At 46.2% G+C, this 20,000-nt stretch overlaps 1 protein-coding gene across 1 annotated transcript in view; it reads right to left on the reverse strand.

Moving 5' to 3' along the window:
- Positions 1-20,000, reverse strand: part of cubn (cubilin (intrinsic factor-cobalamin receptor)) — a gene marked incomplete at both ends in the record, with an annotated part of 68,031 nt that overhangs the window by 32,484 nt on the left and 15,547 nt on the right. The window contains 13 exons of the mRNA XM_080020085.1: positions 2,245-2,426; positions 2,861-3,029; positions 3,923-4,104; positions 4,900-5,059; positions 8,428-8,618; positions 12,287-12,443; positions 13,155-13,339; positions 13,951-14,111; positions 14,876-15,065; positions 16,314-16,444; positions 17,065-17,290; positions 17,969-18,134; positions 18,773-18,948. Coding sequence (XP_079876211.1) covers positions 2,245-2,426; positions 2,861-3,029; positions 3,923-4,104; positions 4,900-5,059; positions 8,428-8,618; positions 12,287-12,443; positions 13,155-13,339; positions 13,951-14,111; positions 14,876-15,065; positions 16,314-16,444; positions 17,065-17,290; positions 17,969-18,134; positions 18,773-18,948 — 2,276 coding nt within the window. The remainder of the gene's footprint in view (positions 1-2,244; positions 2,427-2,860; positions 3,030-3,922; positions 4,105-4,899; positions 5,060-8,427; positions 8,619-12,286; positions 12,444-13,154; positions 13,340-13,950; positions 14,112-14,875; positions 15,066-16,313; positions 16,445-17,064; positions 17,291-17,968; positions 18,135-18,772; positions 18,949-20,000) is intronic.

The following is a 20,000-nucleotide window of genomic DNA, read 5'->3' on the forward strand; positions in this document are numbered from 1 at the left end:
AAAATATATAGGAAATAGTTTTATTTTATTTTATTGTTGTAAATTGATGGATTACAGTGGGGAGAGCCAGAGAACAATATGAATGGCTCCAAAGAAACGACCGGAGTCGCGCTTTATATTTGTATTCCACGTAACGATGCAGTCCCACAACGTTATCACGGCTGACCTATTTGCCGATTCTGACTTAATATATACACTTTTAGAGGGAATTCAAAGGCCAGATTCATCAGCGGCACGCAAGTGACATTTTCCTAAAGTCTCTATCCAAAGGGACGTGGGGCGGCGACGCTCTGACGGAAACCCCTTTTCCTGCGTGCACCCCTCAAACACATTTAGATGACGGGCTCACTGAGCGAGCGCTGGTTTTGCTGCTCAGCGTCACGCCGTCAGGGGGAAAGGTGTCATCGGGGGTAGCGGGGCTCAGCATGGCGTGTTTTATCTCGGTGTCTTCTCACCGGCCAACCGCCAGAGGAGACAGCGGCGGGAGGGGGGGGGGGGGGGGGGGGGTTATGGGGCCTGAGGTCAAACGTCTCGAGAACAAGAGAAAGGAGCAGGAAACGCAGTCTGTGCTTGTCACCGTTTGGCACATGTCTCAGACAAGGAGCAGCTGTCCCACCACAATAGACATGGTCCGGGGGGGGGCGACTCCATCTGACACCGTCGTTCACTAACTGCTGTCATCGATCGCCTGGCGACTCGACCGAACCGCCACCTCCGTCGCTCGGCGTCTCGTGGAATTCCGTCTCCTCGGCGGGGACATTGTTGTCGGGGGGGGGGGTCTGAAATCTCGACCAGCCGGGAAATCTTTTCAAATGAACGTTGGAGGTTTTTCTCTTTGTGTGTGTGAGATTATTCCGCTGACTTTGAGAAAATACTACATCTTAGAAGTTTCTTACTTAGGGGAGGGGGAAAAAAAAAAAAGCTCATTCTGGGAATGAGCTTTTTTGAGTGAAATGTGTAACTTTTCAAAGACAACGGAAAACTTGTGATGCTCTCCAGTCTGAAAAACCTTGCAAGATATCTTTCCTTATTTTAAAAATATAACATTCCCAAATGCCCAAGATCCTTTACTGTCTTTTCTTGTGTCCTTTATCCTTTACGTTACTGTAGGGACTAACACAGAGAGCTGCTGTTTCACAGCTTAATAAGTCTATATAATATCTATAATAATAAGTCTTTCGTCCGTTATAATGCTCAGGAATCAGTCACTCATTTAAACAGACTGGAGATCCAATGTCTCCATAAAGCCATGAACTTGCTTAAATAACACAATTCCCATTCTATTCTGCTTCCACTACTGTCCCAGTCTTTCAACTTATTGCTTGTTTCTGTGCTTTATTCAATAGGTTGTTCAGAAAAATTGTCTGCCTTGACATGGGCCAATTGTTCCATTAGTGGTAGTAAATTTCCTGAGCCTCTGAGCATGAAACAAAGCCATAAATGGGAATGTTGTCATTTGCGTTGTAAATGTTAACTCTGTGACTCTGTGGCAGTTCTAAGAATTTTTTCCACTTTTTATAACTCACTTTCAGTTATATTGAAATATTAAATTTTATTTTCAGGCGAGTTTCACCTTAAATATGAGCTCTTGACAGTTTTCATTTCAATTTTAGTTTTTCCTTGGTATTTTAGTTTGTGGCTGTCTTATTCCACCTAGTCGATATTTGAGAAACCTTCAGGATTAGCTCATTTGAGAAAAAAAATGCCTGTGGTGTGGGGATGGTGTGGTTTGAGCAGCCACACCTGGCCTGGATCTTGGTGATTGGGATCAGGGTGGCTGCTCAAACCACACCATCCCCACACCACAGGCATTGTTTTTCTCAAATGAGCAACAGTTTTACCTGTTGCTCGTTAGACCAAACAACGAGCAACAGGTAAAACCCCCATCCCCACACTCACTTAGGAGAGGAGCCCTTGTCACGACACATCTCCATCTGCTCCTGGGCTTATTCCAACTAGCCCACTCTCTACAATAAACTGGTGTGTCTACAACCCTGTCGTCTGTGTCTCTGTAGGCGGAACAGCCACAATGCCTAAATGACTTAAATCAATGCCAACCAATGGAAACCGTAGACAGTGTTAGATGTGCGAGCTAGGGGTTTGTCGCGCATGTTGTTAAATAATAATAAACTTGCCACCTACAACAATAATGATAGTTTTACATATGTTATGTAGCACTACATAATTATTTCAAGTACTTCAGCATTCCTGACAAAGTCCCTGGCCTGAATGTGAGTCTCTTACAGCTAGGAAGTCCCATTCGCAGCCATAGCCTGTCTCGATGTCCAGGTCAGACAAGTTGAAGAGCACGCGGTGGCCCACATCCACACTGATGACCCAGGAGCAGTCCACGCTGGGGGGGTAGTTGTTGGGGTAGGAGGGGGAGTGGATCTCCCCGTATGGGGCAGTCACTGGACCACCACAGCCTAATGAGGGAGGGGATGCAGAGGAGGTGGTAAAAACAAACAAACAAAAAAAAAAAGAAGCATTTGTATTTGTTTTCGCTCCATTTAGTTTGGAGGCCTATCAAAACCATGAGACCCCGGAGACCGAGTTGATCCAGTCTTTGCTCCATTTTCTGGGAAAAAAACGCTGAGTAGGAACCAATGCGGGGCTTCCATTGCTGTGGAGCTCATGGACAAGCAACAACATTACAAATATCAGGAAGGCAAATATCATCAAGGCATGGAAGGTCTGCTGCTGCTGCAGCTGCTGCTGCTGCTGCATTAAACCAGTGGAAGAAGGTGAAAATTTGCTGTAGACACCAACTCGGCATTTAAGATGACCTGTCACGTGTCAATTTCTACATCGATTCATCTTTAATCTTGTTAAACATTGGCCGAGGCGTCGACACACCCACCTCCCTGGCTTTCAACCCAGCTGGCATTGAAGCCTCGCCCGCTGACGACGTTGTCGGACTTGAAGCGTACGGTGATCATGTTTCCGGTGCTGGACACTTGCATGGGGCTGGCGGTGGCAGTGCATAGCTGGGCAAGCCGAGGGGCTAATAGGTCTGGGCCTCCGTACACCTGAGCGGAGACAAACGTTTTGTTTTTTTCCAGGCACATATATCAGTGTTTTACCTCAGTGTTTGCCAGGTAGGCCGTCAGAAAAATTCTAATTCCACTTCAAAAGATGAAAATATGGAGATTAGCTCTTGCACGAATGAATCTCATTCATCAGTCTCAGTCAGCATAGCAGCTCCGGAAGAACAAGTGTCACTCTGAAAGGGAGGACTTTTCATAAACGTAACACGTCTCCGTTTTGGGATTCGGTTCTCGACGAGTCACCCAGTGAAAAGGAGTCGTTCCATTTTCTGACTCTTTGCTCATTTGATCGATTTGGCTCTTGTTGAACAAGAGTAGGTCGCTCTGAGTTGTGAATGGAATTCTCACCCAAGAATCATTTAATTATGTCAAACAACAATCTATTTTGGTGGAATGCCGGATGCCTTGGTCCGTAATTCCTTGGACGTAAACTTTCTGCATGAGTGACTCCCAACTTCTATGTGATTTAAAATATTTGTCCGCTACGAACAAATTGTTTGCGAGTCTGGCATCACTATTAGTGGGCTATAATAATAAGCTGTTACACTGCTTATTGCGCTCCTGACGTTTTTAGAGGTTAACAGGATAGTGGTGTGCCTGGAACTATCTCATTGTAAAAAGTGTGTCGTGGAGGAAAACACATTGGGAAACGCTGACATATACACCTATATGCATAAACATATACTGTACATATACATAATGCATATACCATACAGGGGGTGGTCAAAATAATGGGAAAACCATGGAAAAGGATTAAACATTCACCGCAGTATTTAATGGGGGTTAAAGGGTTAGGTTAAATTCCCTGTTAGCAGTATGTGTGGGAGTGGAGAGGTAGAGAAGTACGCAAAGCCACATAGGCTACAAAGCTTCACCTCCAGTACGTCGTAGTTGCAGTCAGGGTGGTACTCTACATCAAACTCATGAATGGTGATAGTAATGCTGCTGCGGACGGCCGTGGTGATGTGCCAGACACACTCTGTGTTTGCTGGGTACTTGTTGGGGTAGCCTGGGCTGTTGATGGAGCCTCTGGGACCGGACAGCACCCTACTGCAGCCTGTAGGGTGGAGATGGAGGAGGTAGATACCGTACTTCCTCAAATAGTGACCGGGGCCTTTATTAACCTCAAGTGCAGAGGGTACCAAGCCTTTATTGGAAGCAGGCTTATATCAGAGGTAGGCTTCTTTATCTAATTCCCTCTATTCAAGCCTTCACCTTTAGGCCCTAATATGAGATAACTGTAATCAAATCGGCAAATTTTGCAGTACAACTAAACGTTTTGAAACTAAAAGGAGAATAGAAAGCTGTATTTTTAATTTTACATGATCTAAATTGCCAGCAACATACTGTGGCAGACCAAGGGGGTCCGCCACAGGGGGTTCGGGCACCGGCTGCAGACGACGGCACGGCTCCCTTCCCCGTGGCCGCCAAGCTGCCCCGAATCGGCCGAATCAGCGCCCGTGCGGGGCGTGGCTGCCGCGGGGCATAGGGAGGCCTGCCACGGCGATTCTACAGCACGACTACCCCGGACTCGGCCCAATCTTAAATCGTTGCCAAATCGGCCTTGAAAATCACGTAACGTGGCCCTGGCTTTACGTGTGTCACAACCTTACATTTGAAGTGACAAAAAATAAATACATGCAATCACACAACATTACAGATGAGGAATGCCATATACAGTAACTTCACATGGAATCGCCATTTTATCAACAGAAGTTGATCCCGGTGTCGACAGCTCAAGAAAAAACAAATCTGCCCGGGGAGCTGACACCCACACATCACATCAAATCACCGGATCAATTTTCACAAATGGCGGCGACTGCGTTTCGAGGCTACGTCGCCCGCCTCCTACCGTTCTGGTACCACATCATGCGGAAGCCCGACATGGAGGAGGAGAAATCGCTGCGGAACACCATGGTGAGGGAGGAGCCGGTGGTGGTGTTGGCCGGAGGAGGCGTGGACCCGCAGAACGCGCCGATGAGAGGGGCCTGCTCATTGGGCCCGTTGTAGAGCTGCGGCAAACGGAAATTTGTAATGTGAGTCAAATTTACAAATACAAATTAGTAACAGCAGATACCACGACCAGGAAGGGTTGAGCCGGGAAACGGAACTAATCTCGAAATATATTGTGTACATTACTGTTAGTCCTGTACTTCCTGTCTTGTGATCTCCCCAATCCCCCATGGGGGTTTGATAAAGTACCAACAGATCGGACTGTACTCCACACACTTATTTTGTCTATGAAGTTTCACGAGAAGCACTTTAAGAAAGACGAAGAAAAGAAAGAGGAAAAACGGCTCTGGGGAACAATGACATCATTGCAAAAGACACTTTCTCAAAATAAACAGAGCAGCCAGGAGGGCCCCCAGAGCCCCGGGCCCAGAGGAAAAAACAACGGAACACGAAACACAAATCTGCTGCAACTGATTTTTCCTGGTCGTGCTTTTCAGTGGAACAAGGACTAAACATACGAGGTTAACTCTTAGATTTGGTTCATAATGTGTTACTTGGATGGCTTATTTGGATGGCCACCCTTTCAAGTAAATAGGTACAGATTTCTTTCACATTGTGGAATTTCACAAGACAGGCTTAGTGTCTTCGGCCCTGTTGTCTTTTTTTTCCCCTCCGCAGCGCAAAATGTCTTTGTCGAAAGCAACACAAAGGCACCAGGCGTCTTTATTGCACCGGTTGCTCGAGCAACCGCATCTGATACGCACTTAATGTGGACGGTTTACCTGACAGGGACTAATGACACTGGCTTTACGACACAGATGCCCTGCTTTTTAACGGGACCCAAGGAGACAAGGTTTACATGTACGTGAGTCTGTGAGCGTAAACACAGCCACACACACGCACACACACACGTGCACACACACACACACACACACACACACACACGTGCACACACACACACAGGCAAACACACAAACGTTGTTCAAAGCTCTTCTTTCAATGTCGTTAAAATATTTAATTTTGCACGCTGCTTGTCTTCTAATTGGCCTTGTAAAGTCCAAATGAAGCAATTAACGTAACAGCGAGAAAGTGAGACCGTTTGGATTTGTCAATTGTTTACTCGATAGTACACTGACAGGGAACAATAGAAGAGACCGTATTATTACAGAGGAGCCAAGAGGACTATTGTTGTTTTAATAGCACAACAACAACAATGATGTCAGCAAAATGAACCAATCAGCTGTATTTGTGTTCAGAAAATCGACCAATCACGCTTTTAGGTTCACTGACCGAATCTGGTGATGTCATTTTTTGGTGGAACACTCAGTTGTTGACAACTAAATGGTGCATCCAATTAAATGGACGTGGCTGCACTTCAGCATCGCTTCTCTGATGTTTTCTCCACCCTGCCAGGCCTCACGTCCCTCATACACCACCACCTGGAGACGGCCCCGGTGGTGAAGGTGCGCTCTCGGCCGCGTCGCCTGCCCGAACGTAAGTGCAAGGTCGTGCAGGCAGAATTAGAGGCCATGCTGGACATAGGGGTGATAGAGGAGTCCACGAGTGACTGGTCTAGACTCATCGCGCTGGTGGGTAAGCCCGATGGGTCGGTCCGGTTCTGCGCAGACGATCGAAGGGTGAGGGAAGTTCAAGGCCTACCCGATGCCCCTGGTCGATGAACTTCTCGACCGGCCTGGTACGGCTCGTTTTTTCACAACACTGGATTTAACCAAGGGCTGCTGACAGATTCCCTTGTCTCATGAGTCCAAGGAAAAAGTAGGCGTTCTCTACTCTGTTCGGGTCGTACCATTGTCGCACACATCCGTTCGGGCTGTTTGTCGCCCCAGCCGCCGTTCAGTTCAATAAAATTATATAATCTTACTGTCATTATATTTTATTCATATAAGTGTATGTACAGTATATATATATATATATACAGTATATACATCCCCATCCAAAGATATCCGAGTGTGGTAGTAGTCATTAGGAGATCTTCCACTAAGATACCATATAATCTGTGCTAAAAGCCCTTAAGTCAAAGGGCAATAATAAGAAAAAGCAGGTATACTCCAATGCATGTATAGTTGAGTGCTGAATTTGACCTATGAATTGGGCTGAAAAATTATAACAGGCAAGCTGAGGGACTGCCAACGACAAGTTACCCTGTCGGCTGCCAACTGGTTCTTGTTTTGATCAGCGTCGTGAGAGACTGGAGAGAGTGGAATGTTCGATATGGACAGAGGGATGAGATCAGCCTAGCTGAGCAGTGCCAAACACATCAGGAAACAAGGCCTGACTGACTTTAGGAGAAAGAGAGAGGGGGTATGCTGAAAACACACAGGGTGCCACACACATGCACGCCCTCTAGCCCACCCGCTCGCTCTCACACACACACACACACACACACACACACACACACACACACACACACACATGCACGCAGACTCACACACGCACGCACGCACACACACAGACACACACACACATGCACGCACGATTGCACACACGTGCGTGCACACTCACACACACACGCACGCACACACACACACACATACACACATACACACACATACACACACACACACACACACACACACACAGACAACTCTATTTTTCTTCCGAGCCCATGATGTCATCTTGTTAGGGTAGTCATGGCGACGGAGAGGTCCCTACAAAAACATTCAGTCCTTCCCTTTTTTTCCCCCCCTATCCCAGCTTCTCTCCTAAATCCCCTTTTAGCTGCGGGAGTAAAGGAGGCCCCTGCCCAAAACTGAACAGCTGCTGCGTAAGCGCCGCCATGGAGCTCCTCCACTCCTAAAGCTGTGTGTGGAAGGAAACAAGTTACTAAAAAAACGACTTTTTCTTCTTCACACGGGCACACTGGGATTTCGAGAGAACGAGGAACGCGAAGAACAGCGCAAAGACTAATTGGCTGCAGCTGAACTCACACTGAGACGTTTATTCTTAGATTCACCGCCTTGGTTAATCAGTTCCCTTGTTTGTTTTTGCCATTTCAATACGTGCAAATATCGAGAATAAATCAAACTCGAAAGAAGGCCGTACGACGCCGTACGACGAGCTAAAACTGCCGTCTCCTTAAGGGTGATTCTGAGAGGATGTCCCCTCCGTCCACTCGCTACCAGGACGGAGGAAGCTCCAACTTCCTGTCAACTCCGTCAAAGACTGCACAAAAGGAAGACAATGGTCTGCCCTCAATAGCCCTCTTTGTGTGTGTGTGTGTGTGTGCGTGCGTGCGATGGACGGATGGATGGACGGATGCATGGATGGACGGACGGATGGATGGACGGACGGACGGATGGACGGACGGATGGATGGATGGATGGACGGATGGATGGACGGATGGATGGATTTGTGCACTGACAGGCAGAGCGGAGGAGATTGCAAAGTTTGCGTCAGCGCGACCCACCTTCACGTAGTCGTAATTGCAGTCGGTGAAGCCGGACTCCAGGTCGAAGGCCACGAAGGTGTAGTTGACGGTGTTCCCTTGGGAGGCCTGGATGGTCCAGCTGCACAGCGAGTTGTGCGGGTATTCGTTGGGGTAGTTCAGGGACTCCACGGCACCGCTCCACTGTCCTGAGATCAGCAGGCCAAGGCAGCCTGCGAGGTAGCGAGGATAAAAGCTTTGTGGTTTTAGGTGTATATATGTACACTAGCATTGGTATCAGTTATTTGCCAGAGAAAAATGTGGAAAAAACGATAGCATATATAGATGATATAAAAATTCTCGCATATACAGTATAATAAATAATGGAACATCCCTGACATTTTCAGCTTGTTACCCATTAAAAATATAAAAATGTATTAAATCTATATAAAAAAAAAACATTTGTACAACAACCACAAGTGTAAATTTGTGAATACAGAGGTGTATGTTTACTTTTGACTGATTTTGTGTTTTAGGGTAATTGTTCATTCTGTTTCTAATTCTCATGAAGGTTTATTTTTCCATTTTTCGTGCCATATTTTAATATTTTTCCTGCCATTTATTTTTATATAATATTGTGACAGTTAACTGTTAGTTTTTATTGTATATATTTTCCCATGTATTGACACTTTCCTTTTTCATATTTTTACTGGGACTTTGCAATGTGGGTGGATAAAGTAATTAAGTAAGTATGTAACTACATAAGTAAGTATGTATGTAGGTCAGTAAGTAGGTAAGTAAGTAAGTGAGTGAGTAATTAAGTAAGTAAGTGAGTAAGTAAGTACGTAAGTAAGTATGTATGTAGCTCAGTAAGTAGGTTAGTAAGTACTGTGAGTGACGAATTATGTAATTAAGTAAGTAAGTAAGTAAGTAAGTAAGTACTTAAGTACATAAGTAGGTTGTAAGTAAGTAAGTACACAAGTAAGTACTGTTACTAGGTAAGTAAGTAAGTACATAAGTAGTTTAGTAAGTAAGTGGGTAAGGAATTAAGTAATTAAGTAACTAAGTAAGTAAGTAAGTAAGTAAGTACTCTAAGTAGGTTAGTAAGTAAGTGAGTAAGTAAGTAAGTAGGTTAGTAAGTAAGTAAGTAAGTAAGTAAGTAAGTAGGTAAGTAAGTAAGTAAATACATAAGTAGGTGAGTAAGTAAGTAAGTAGTTAAGTACGTGGGTAGGTAGGTAGGTAAGTAGGTAAGTAAGTAAGTACTGTAAGTAGGTTAGTAAGTACTGTAAGTAGGTCAGTAAGCAAGTGGGTAAATAAGTAAGTAGGTAAGTAAGTAAGTAAGTAAGTAGGTAAGTAAGTAGGTAAGTATGTAAGTAAGTAATTAAATCCATAAGTAGGTAGGTTAGTAAGTAAGTAGGTATGTAAGTAAGTGGGTAAGTAAGTAGGTATGTAAGTAAGTAGGTAAATAAGTAAGTAGGTCAGTAAGTAGGTCAGTAAGTAAGTGGGTAAGTAGGTAAGTAAGTAAGCAGTGTAAGTAGGTTAGAAAGAACTGTAAGTACGTAAATAGGTCAGTAAGTAAGTGGGTAAGTAAGTAAGTGGGTGGGTAAGTCAGAAAGTAAGTAGGTAAGTAAGTAGGTAAGTAAGTAAGAAAGTAGGTAAGTAAGTAACTAACTAACTAACTAAGTGGGCAAGTAAGTAAGTAGGTCAGTAAGTAGGTGAGTAAGTAAGTGGGTAAGGAATTAATTACTTAAGTACTTAAGTAATTAAATAAGTAAGTACTTAAGTACGTAAGTAGATAGGTAAGTCATTAAGTAAGTAGGTGGGTAAGTAAGTATGTAAGTAGGTCAGTAAGTAGATAAGTAAGTAAGTAGGTTAAGTAAGTAAGTACGTAAGTAGGTGAGTAAGTAACTAAGTGGGTAAGGAATTAAGTAATCATGTAAGTAAGTAAGTACTCTAAGTAGGTTATTAAGTACTGTAAGTACATAAGTAGCTCAGTTAATTAGTCAGTAAGTAAGTAAGTGGGTAAGTAAGTAAGGAGGTAAGTAAGTAAGTAAGTACGTGAGTAAGTTAGTAAGTGGGTAAGTAAGTAAGTAAGTAAGTAAGTAAGTAAGTAAGTAAGTAAGTAAGTAAGTAAGTAAGTAAGTAAGTAAGAATGTAAGTAGGTCAGTAAGAAGGTAAGTAAGTAAGTGGGTAGGTAAGTAGGTGAGTAAGTAAGTAAGTGGGTAATGGATCAATTACTTAATTAAATACTTAAGTACTTAAACAATTAAGTAAGTAAGTAGGTAAGTCAGTATGTAAGTACGTAAGTACGTAGGTAAGTAAGTAAGTAAGTAAGTACATAAGTAGGTAAGTGAGTAAGTATGCAAAAAATATATATAATTGCGTTTATAAAATTGCTGTAATTCACTGTTGACATGGCTTATAAAAGCAATATTTAATTACACTGTTCCTGTGGATTTGTGGAAGATTTGTGGCTTAATCTCTGCACTCTGGGATCCGCACACATAGAGATCCGGGTACCTTGTTAGTACTTCACAATGATATAAGGGAGGGCTGACCTCATCATTCAACACGGCAGACTTCATTAGAGGGACACACTCGGGCACACACACACACCGACGCAGAGCCAAGTTGGTAGGGCACAATAAAGGCCCAGACAACACCAGACAGAGTTGGCTGCTTGGGGTCCCTTTTCTCTTGACACACACACACACACACACACACACACACACACACACACACACACAGACACGCAATGAACTCCATCTGTGCATAGCCATAGCAACCGACCCAAAAGGCTTGGCTTTCCGTGATGTCATTTATGCTTGGTGTGTATTGTGCGTGCGTGTTTTTGTTTGTATGTTTGCGCTTATACCGATCAGTGTGTGACCGTGAATATGTGCAACACCGTTCATCTGCAGTGTGTGCGCGCACGTTAGCTGTGCATGGGTGTACATATAGCCTGTATATACACCTTGGAGTCATGAAAATCTGAAAACATTTCGGAACCACGCTCTCACCAAAATTCCAGTGGAAACATTTGGGTTTCTGTTGGCTCCATAAAATATGATCCGATAAAATCAGATATTTTCTTCTACAGTTGATATTCTATATACATATACATATATATATCTGTAAAAATGATCGATTTGGTTCAATGATACGTTGCTGAGCAACATTTAGCTTATCACGTGGTGTCGTTTGGCCGATAATATTATCATAACATTATCATTTTAGTTCTAAAAGTTACATGTATGTTTCAATAATCCTAAAAGTGGTGGAAATGATCGCATTTAGAAGGCCTTGAGTTCTCATCGTTTTGGCAAGGAAGCTAATGGATGGTGATGAAAACAAAAAAACACAGTTACTGTTTATTTTATGCACATAACATGCCACATCTGTACACATGGTTCATTCTGGCGTTAGTTGAAGATGAAATTCAAGCAATTTCAAGTACTTTTTTGAGCACTATTTTTTTGATTTTCAAGGACTTCACACAAAACAGATATAATCAATTTTCAACGTGATCTTTATTAATTAAAATCGAATATAACTACTTACTATATCTATATATCTATATCGACTATCTATTATTGATTTCATTGTCATCATAAGTGTATTTCCAACCATGCTGGATTAAATGTACCTTTCCCTGGAAAAATCTGGTATGTGGTAAATGTGGTAAAAGCGATTCTGGATTTTCTTTTATTACGTTCTGATTTGAATAACAAAACCCGGGGGAATAGCACAGGTCTTTAACGATCGCAGGTTTTCAAGCGCTTTTCAAGAGCTTTTCAAGTACTTCAGCACAAAATGGGCTGTTTTTGAGGTGTACCAACACTCAGGCAAGAACCCTGCGTACATATGACACAGGCAGGTGCTGCGGTGCAGGTGTGCTTACTGGTGGTGTAGGAGGCCAGGAATCCCCCGGTGTTCACGTTGCCGTCGGTGCGCAGTTTGACGTACAGGTCGCTGGCGGAGGAGTTGATGGGAGCCGGGATCTGGCTGCCGCACAGCCGGGCGAGCTGTGGGGCGTTGGTGCTGTTCCCGTCGTACACCTACAGTCGCCGACAGACAGGGAGACGCTCGGATCGGACGCGGTTTGCGGTACGCGGGTGAGAAGGGGTTGATGTAGCCGGCGGAAAATATCAGTGATGTCAGCTCGTTAAAGTTGGGGGGCATTGGAGGGGCCCACAGAGTACACACCGGAGAAGGAAGTGGGTCGAGGTGCATCGAGATGCAGGGAAATATTATTTTAAAAGGTTAAACTGTATTTAACTGTGATGGTTTAAATTTTGCAGCTGATCCGCGGTTCACATGCGAGCCGAACCGTGGGGATCAGGGATCAACTACGTTCCATTACACAACTAGACACTTCACAGGATATCAATATATATCATGATATATGCTTATATATCACAAAGGGACACAGTTCCCAATGTTCATCGGACACAACTACAACAACAAATCCAAATTTTATATATATATTTTTAAAAAAAAGTTCAAGGTCAAAAATTGTATTTCTCTTATGGATTGGTTTTTTTTTGTTCACTTTTCATTTCAGTATTTTCTCAAAGTCATTTCGTGCAGCTCATATAGAGAAAAAGGCAAGTGTGGGTGACCCTGAAGCCGGATCTCAGATCAGCCGTTTCAGCGCAAAACGAGTCCGGCTGCTACGCCCTCGGACAGTTCGCCAAAGCCGCCCAAAGCCCGAATCGTGAACAGTCAGGGAAGCAGAGATGCAGTGAGTGTGTCCGGGCGGTACTCACAGCCAGGTAGTCATAGGAGCAGAAGGAGGAGGTGGCTTCCAGGTGGAAGTCTGAGAAGGAGAGCAGCAGCCGGCTGCCCTGACTGCCCTTGAGGTGCCAGTAGCACTCGGCGTTGGGGTGGTAGGGCAGTGGGAAGCCGGGCGAGGAGAACGCCCCCTCGGGCGTGGCCAGCGTCCCGCCGCAACCTGTTGAGGGAGAGGAGGGGGGTGAAAAAAAAGAAGAGGAGGCGGAAGAGGGAGGGTAGAAGAGAGCGCGGGGTGTCCAGTCTACCTGTGCGGCACTGAAGCGATGAGGACAATCCCACCGACCCTCCCTCAGTGTCATCTATTTGCAGCTAGCCTACGCAAACGCAGTGTCCCTTGGAAATCTGGAGGGCCACTAAACCGGGTTTTCAATTTGAAAAAAAAAACAAAAAACCCAACAATTCTACATTCAGTATCAAATGCGTGAGTAAAAGCCTTTCAGAAAAATAAGTGTACTTTTATGAAGCTTACTTTTACCCCCATTGGACTGCATTTAAGCACAGTGAGAAGCTGCAGCGAAGTGGTACGTTTCGGTAGTAAAGCGTTGGATAATAAATGGTGGGAGCCAACATTTTTAACAAGGCCCGGGGATGAAAACTAGTGAACCCAGCCTTAAATCGGAACTAAAATACTTGTTTTTACTCTGTGGTTCAACAAAGACACGCGTACTTAAGGCGGAGAGGGTGCGGACGGCTGGAATACCTAAGCGATACTACCACACACACACACACACACACACACACACACACACACACACACACACACACACTCACCTGTCTGTGTGCCATCCCAGTGTGCGGTGAAGCCCCTCCGGGTGACCGAGGAGTCCGACCGGAACTTGATCCACAGCCGGTTGCTATGGGACACGAGGAGCGGCGGCCTCTCGGTGCCGCAGAATTTACCGATTAAGGGCGATACCTCATAGCCACCGTCCCTGCGGGGAGGATCGGGAAGACGTCAGAGTGGCCAGGGGCCAAGCTGGGCGTGATTTATTTTTTTACAATTCATCAGTTCTATTTTTTACTCTTACTTTTTTCCGCTTCCTAACTGATAATAAATGGTCATGTTTTTCCTTTGGTTCGATGGCAGTCGTTCGGACGGACGCCTCTAAGTTTGGGCCGAGCGGGCTGGACCGCTCGCCGCTCAGCGACGAAAAACATGGGCGTACTCAATGGGAAAGAAATATTGGGAGCGATGGGCTTGAATACACCTTTCGGACGGATGAGTCGAGCCCAACAGGCGGAGGCAGCGGAGGTGGAGGGTGCGCGGCAGCACGGCAAGCAAAGCAGGCGGCAACGGAGGATGCCGAGCGGGTGGGGGCGGGAGGCAAACCAAACAGCGCCTGGCACCGTCGAGTTGTCGAACGGAGCCCGCCCTGCAAGCTACGCCCAAGTTTGGCGGTGGTTTTAGTCGGTGTAGTTCATTTGCCCTTTTCATATGCATTTCGTGGTTTTAGGTGCGGTTCTTACTTTGAAAAAAAACAAAACCAGGTTCAATCACCTGACACTCCGTCACCTCTCCGCGTTCGCTTTCACAGCGTCATCACGACATCGAGACATCGCCTTGACAGGAAGGCTTGGAAAAATTACCCCGAAGTGTCCCCGACCCGATCTGCACCTCCCGTCCCACGGGCTTCAGAGTTCGTGAGGTGGGGCACCGTGACGCACTTTCTGTCGACCGACGGCCTCCCGGTCTCACCTGATCTCCACGTAGTCGAAGCTGCAGGCGGGGGGCGAGCCCTCCAGTTGGAAGTCGGTGAAGTTGAGCATGATCTGCATGTTGACCCCCACGACGATCTTGAAGACGCATTCCCTGCCGCTGGGGTAGTAGCTGGGGTAGTTGGGCGAACTGAGCGACCCCGTGGGCGACGTGAAGTTCTCGCCGCAGTCTTGGGCGGAGAGACGGATGGATCGGCGGGGGGGGGGGGGGGGGGGGAGGGAAAACGAGAGAGGGTGAATTTAAGGGCACGCGGCCACGCTCGGGGGTTGGGACGCACGCCCCCCCCCCCCTCCCGAGGTTGGAGGAGGTTGTGAGCGGTTCTGAGGAGCTGGCGAGGAACAGCGTCGCCCGGGGTGACGGGGCGGTCGCCGGGTCACCGTCGCGAGGCTGGGGCGGACGAATGCGCCGCGAAATGTTCTTGAGGGAAGAAGGGAAAATGATTTTCCCCGTGGAGGCCAAATAACTTACCCTTAACAATACTAAATCAAATGATGTCGAAGAAAAATACCTCTTGCGTGAAATTACGCGATAATTAACAAAATAAATGTCATGCAATGGAAATGTGAATGTTTTACAAATTTGGGAAATTGGGGTTTCACCCCGATGTATCCAACGATTAATGCAAAAGTGTATGTCAAGCCCTTTTAACATTTATTCCATAGAACGAACGAGTCACTTTTTAAAAGTTTAAAATTTTAGTTTTACTACTCAAAATCTTTTAGGTACCAGTACTTCTTTATGAGGAACTAGTAACTATTCTAATTGTTATTCGAAAATATATTCCAATTGTTACGAGTAACTAGTTGGAAAGTCTTGAATCCTATGAAGCTCTGAGTTTGAGATATTAAATATTTGCCTCTGACTAGTATCTATTCTGAATGTTACTAGAATCTGTTTGAGTTTTAGGAGTCACTATCAATTGGGCTGCTTATTCATAAGTGACTACTGTAGTGCCTATTCTTGCTGTTGCAGTAACATTTTAAATCTAGCAATCTGTAATGACGGGTAAAAGATACATGGTTACTGGTAAAACCAAAAATGTTAATGGTAACAACAGGAAAAGACACGAGTCACTAATGAATAAGTACCAGTACTAAATTAATTGGCACTAGTAAAATTGAAACAGATACTAGTAAGAATGGGAATAGGTACTATTTGGAGGCAAATATTTGATATCTCAAGCACGGAGCCCGATGTGAAAACCCAACTTGATGCCAAAACCCAGATTTAAAAAAAATACGAGACAAGACATCTCTCTCTCTCAGCGAACTGGCTCGGTGAAGTTGGTCAATCCCCGAAAGGCCTTTGCAAGCGATCGCGATTTTTAGGACCAGCCGCTGAAGCCGAGCGACGCCTGCGCTGTGGTTGACGCCGCCGGGAGGGCGGGGGGGGGGGGGGCGCGCGGGCGTCAACGCACCTGTGATGGCATTGATGGAGACGTAGCTGGCGGAGAAGCCCTCGGTGGAGAGGCTGGAGTCGGACACAAACAGCAGGCTCAGCAGGCTGTCGGTGCTGGTGACGGATGGAGGGATCGAGCGCCCGCAGTACCTGCCGTCGCGCGCACGCGCACGCACACGCGCACGCACACGCACACGCACACACACACACACACACACACACACACACACAGGGAGGACAGGTTTAATACACTGATTTCATTCATCACCCAGAAAGCAATTGAGTCTTGCGACCCTGCGGGGCTGCCGATGGTGCCAAATTCTGCTGCTTTAAATGTGAAGTAGCGGTGTGCAGTGAAAATTTGGAAATTACACTTCATAAAAATTTATAATGTAAATTAGTTAATTTGTGTTGCAAGATCATAATTTGCAAGCCTGTACATAGTCACCAGTTCCAGCCAGAATACCAGCTCTGTGTTCATCAGAACGAGCTCAGGTGAGATAGTGGATGGATAGTGGTGTGCCGTGGGATTGTTCCATTCTAAAAAGCGCGCAGTGATGGAAAAAATATTAGGAAAACACTGTTTTGACTGAACACCTCCGACGATTCCAGATCATTTTTTTTAACTGACGCGCTCGAGAGTTTAGTTTTTTTTCAGATTTAAAAAATACTTAGTCCACTTAGAAATGATTGGTCCACAATCACACCGCATGACAACCCAGAAGCCACCAGGCCGAGCCCTGGCGGCCGAGTGGGGCCCTGCACAGTACCTGCCGATCTTGGTGCCCGTCTGCACCGTGCCGTTGTCGTAGATCTCCACGTAGTCAAAGTTGCAGTTGATGTGGTACTCCAAGTTGAAGGAGTCGAAGGACAGCCGGATTAGTTTGCCGGTGCCAGCGTTGATGTACCAGGTGCAGTTGGCACCGTGCGGGTAGCTGGTGGGGTGGCCGGGGCTGGAGATGGTCCCGGAAGGTGCGTTCAGTGTGTCGCCGCAGCCTGAAGGAGGGGTGGGGTTAAGCACTCGGTCAAATTCAGAAACAGGAGGACTTTTAATTTGAAAATATTAAATTATGGGTACTCTCCATTTAGTTTAGCCAGTGCACTAGAACAGACTTAACTAGTGGAGCCACCATATTTGTACTAGTATTTCAATTGAATGGTCCCAAAACGTTGTTATGCTTGTGTCATTGGAACAAAAATCAGTTTTTTGGACATATCCCAACGCGTAAATCTTTTGCCAGAGAAGACAGAACGTTCGATAACATAAACGGTTTTCCCCCGCTTCTGTTGCGCTGACTGAAAACACGCCGAGTCAGGATGAAACCCAGCTTGATACACATTATAAATTCAGTAAAAAAACAAAAAAACAACCAGGGTCAGCCCACGGGCCCGAGTCAGCACTTTGCCGAGCTGATGAGACCGACTTTCCTAAAAGACGGACTGCGGCGAGAGGCTTCAGTCGTCTCGGCCGCTCAGGACCTCGAGATCGCATTAGGAGACACATCAGTCACCTGAAAAACTCCTTCTTTTCTCGCCCGCCTGCTTTCTAAAGTGAGTTCGTAGCAAGTTTGAAGTCTATGGAGCGGATTTCAAAAGCGTAAGGGATGCCGGTCCGTACACCAGGCTATGGGTGCACGGCGAATCGTGAAAACAGTGTTCAGGAAGTCTCCTTACCCTCCATGGCGGACGCATACGAAGCCGCGAAGCCGTAGTTGCTGATTGAGGAGTCGGTCCTAAAGCGGATGTACATGGACCGCTGGGAGGACTGAAGCATGGCCGGGGTCTGGGTGCCGCAGAACCTCCCCAGCAGCGGGGAGCTGGACGTGGAGCCATCTCGCACCTGGGGGTGGGGGTTTGTTAAGTGTTAGCGGCAGATCACCTGAAGACTGTCCTCAGCCCAAACCCAACGTGACCCACATAGGTGCGACGCAATCCTGACGACGTATTGACAGCTTCCGTCGGCATGTCTCTCGGCGCTCTGATAAAACCTCTCTTTGATATGATGCCACAGAGGAATCACACGAAAAAGTAAAATTGCTTCAACGATTAGTAGAATAGTGACAGGTGCAGCAGTCGTTTCATCTACTTCCACAACTCCGACCGCTGTTTGATAAAGTTATTGGCCAGTTGCCAGCAAATTGTGCTCCAAATGTGTCCTACAAACCTCCCTCTAAGAGAAGAAATCTCACAAACAGCGACAGATATAGGGGATCACCTCAAAATGGATTTGCCTGAAAGATCGTCATTGCAAATACAGCCATATAAGATAACCATCTTCCTGACCTCTTGAAAAGTCTTAAAAATAAAGAGGGTTGAAATTTTTTTTTGGCCAGGTCATCAGGGGCACAAATGCTCTCACTGCTCTCTCGATTGCACGCAAACACCATAACAATTGTTTTTGAAGGCTAGCCAGGATGTTATTCGTAAATAAATGAATAAATAACCAAGAGAGCCCACTTCGCTCCCCGTGAAAATGACCTCCACAAAGTCGTAGACACAGGAGCCGCTCTCGATGTCGAAGCTGAGGAAGTTGAGGGTGACCACGTAGCCCACGGGCTGGTTGATGACCCACTCGCACTCCTTGTTGTGCGGGTAGACGTTGGGGTGGAAGGGCGAGCGGATCTGGCCGATCCCAGAGAGTGTGCCGCCGCAACCTGGCGGGGGGGGGGGGGGGGGGGTGGTAGAAAAAAAAGAGGCGGTTGAAGGTTGAATGCTTTTTCAAGGTCAAACGTGGCGAACGAAGCCGCGGCGGAGGGGTAGGTTTCTCGAGAGTGGAAAGTTCCGAGGCTGTGCTCTGTACGCTTTGGAAAGGCAACGTTTAATGAGACCCGGGATTGAAAAAACGACTCACCTGCAACAACAGACAACTCCCACTTTTCGATGTCACAGTAATAGAATGTTGGCAACAGTGGCATCATTAGGGGTGTATCGCGGAGATCGGAGGCGATTCTATTTTATCTCATTTTATTTGGGGGGGGGGGGTTAAAATCCCTGGATACTTACGGGAAAACAAAAAGAAAGGGCAGGACAGCGGGGAAGGAGGACAAGATGGCGGGAGGGTCCTGGGGAAAGACGGGAGGGTCGACAACTCTGCGTTTCCTCACGGAGCAAAGGCCTGGAGGAAGGCGTGAAGCGTCTTTGCGACAGCGGCGCAGACAATAAGGCCGCTTTGAAATTATTCGATTAGATCACATTCGACCGGATTCAACTAATTGTCATTGCAACAAAATGCATTTCTCTGCGTTTTAACCCGTCCCAGTAAGTGACGTATCTAGGACACATCAGCACGCTACGAAACGATACGGGGGGGGGGGGGGTTAAAAAGTTGTCTGTCGCCCCTTTAAGCCTTTTACTAATCAATACAGACGGCGATTCAGCGCAACGCCACGTGGCGCTGTCCAACACCACCGAAGCGCAACAGACGCTTCTAACCGTCTATTGACTATCTCACGTTCGGAAAAGCCGCAAAAACGTTTTTTTTACGGGCCGACGAGGACCCCGCCTCAAAAAAAAGAGCCGAACCTTTCATCATTTAATGCAGTTGTGGGCGGTCGGGTGTTGACAGTTCATCTCATTCAGCCAGGAAAATGAATTCCCCTGCTCGACAGCTCATTTCCAAGAGCAAGAAGGAAGGAAAAACAACTGTGTGTGTGTGTGTGTGTTTGTGTGTGTGTTTGTGTGTGTGTGTGTGTGTGTGTGTGTGTGG

This window comes from Zeus faber (genome assembly GCF_960531495.2).
Source record: "Zeus faber genome assembly, chromosome: 19".
Lineage (NCBI taxonomy): Eukaryota > Metazoa > Chordata > Actinopteri > Zeiformes > Zeidae > Zeus > Zeus faber.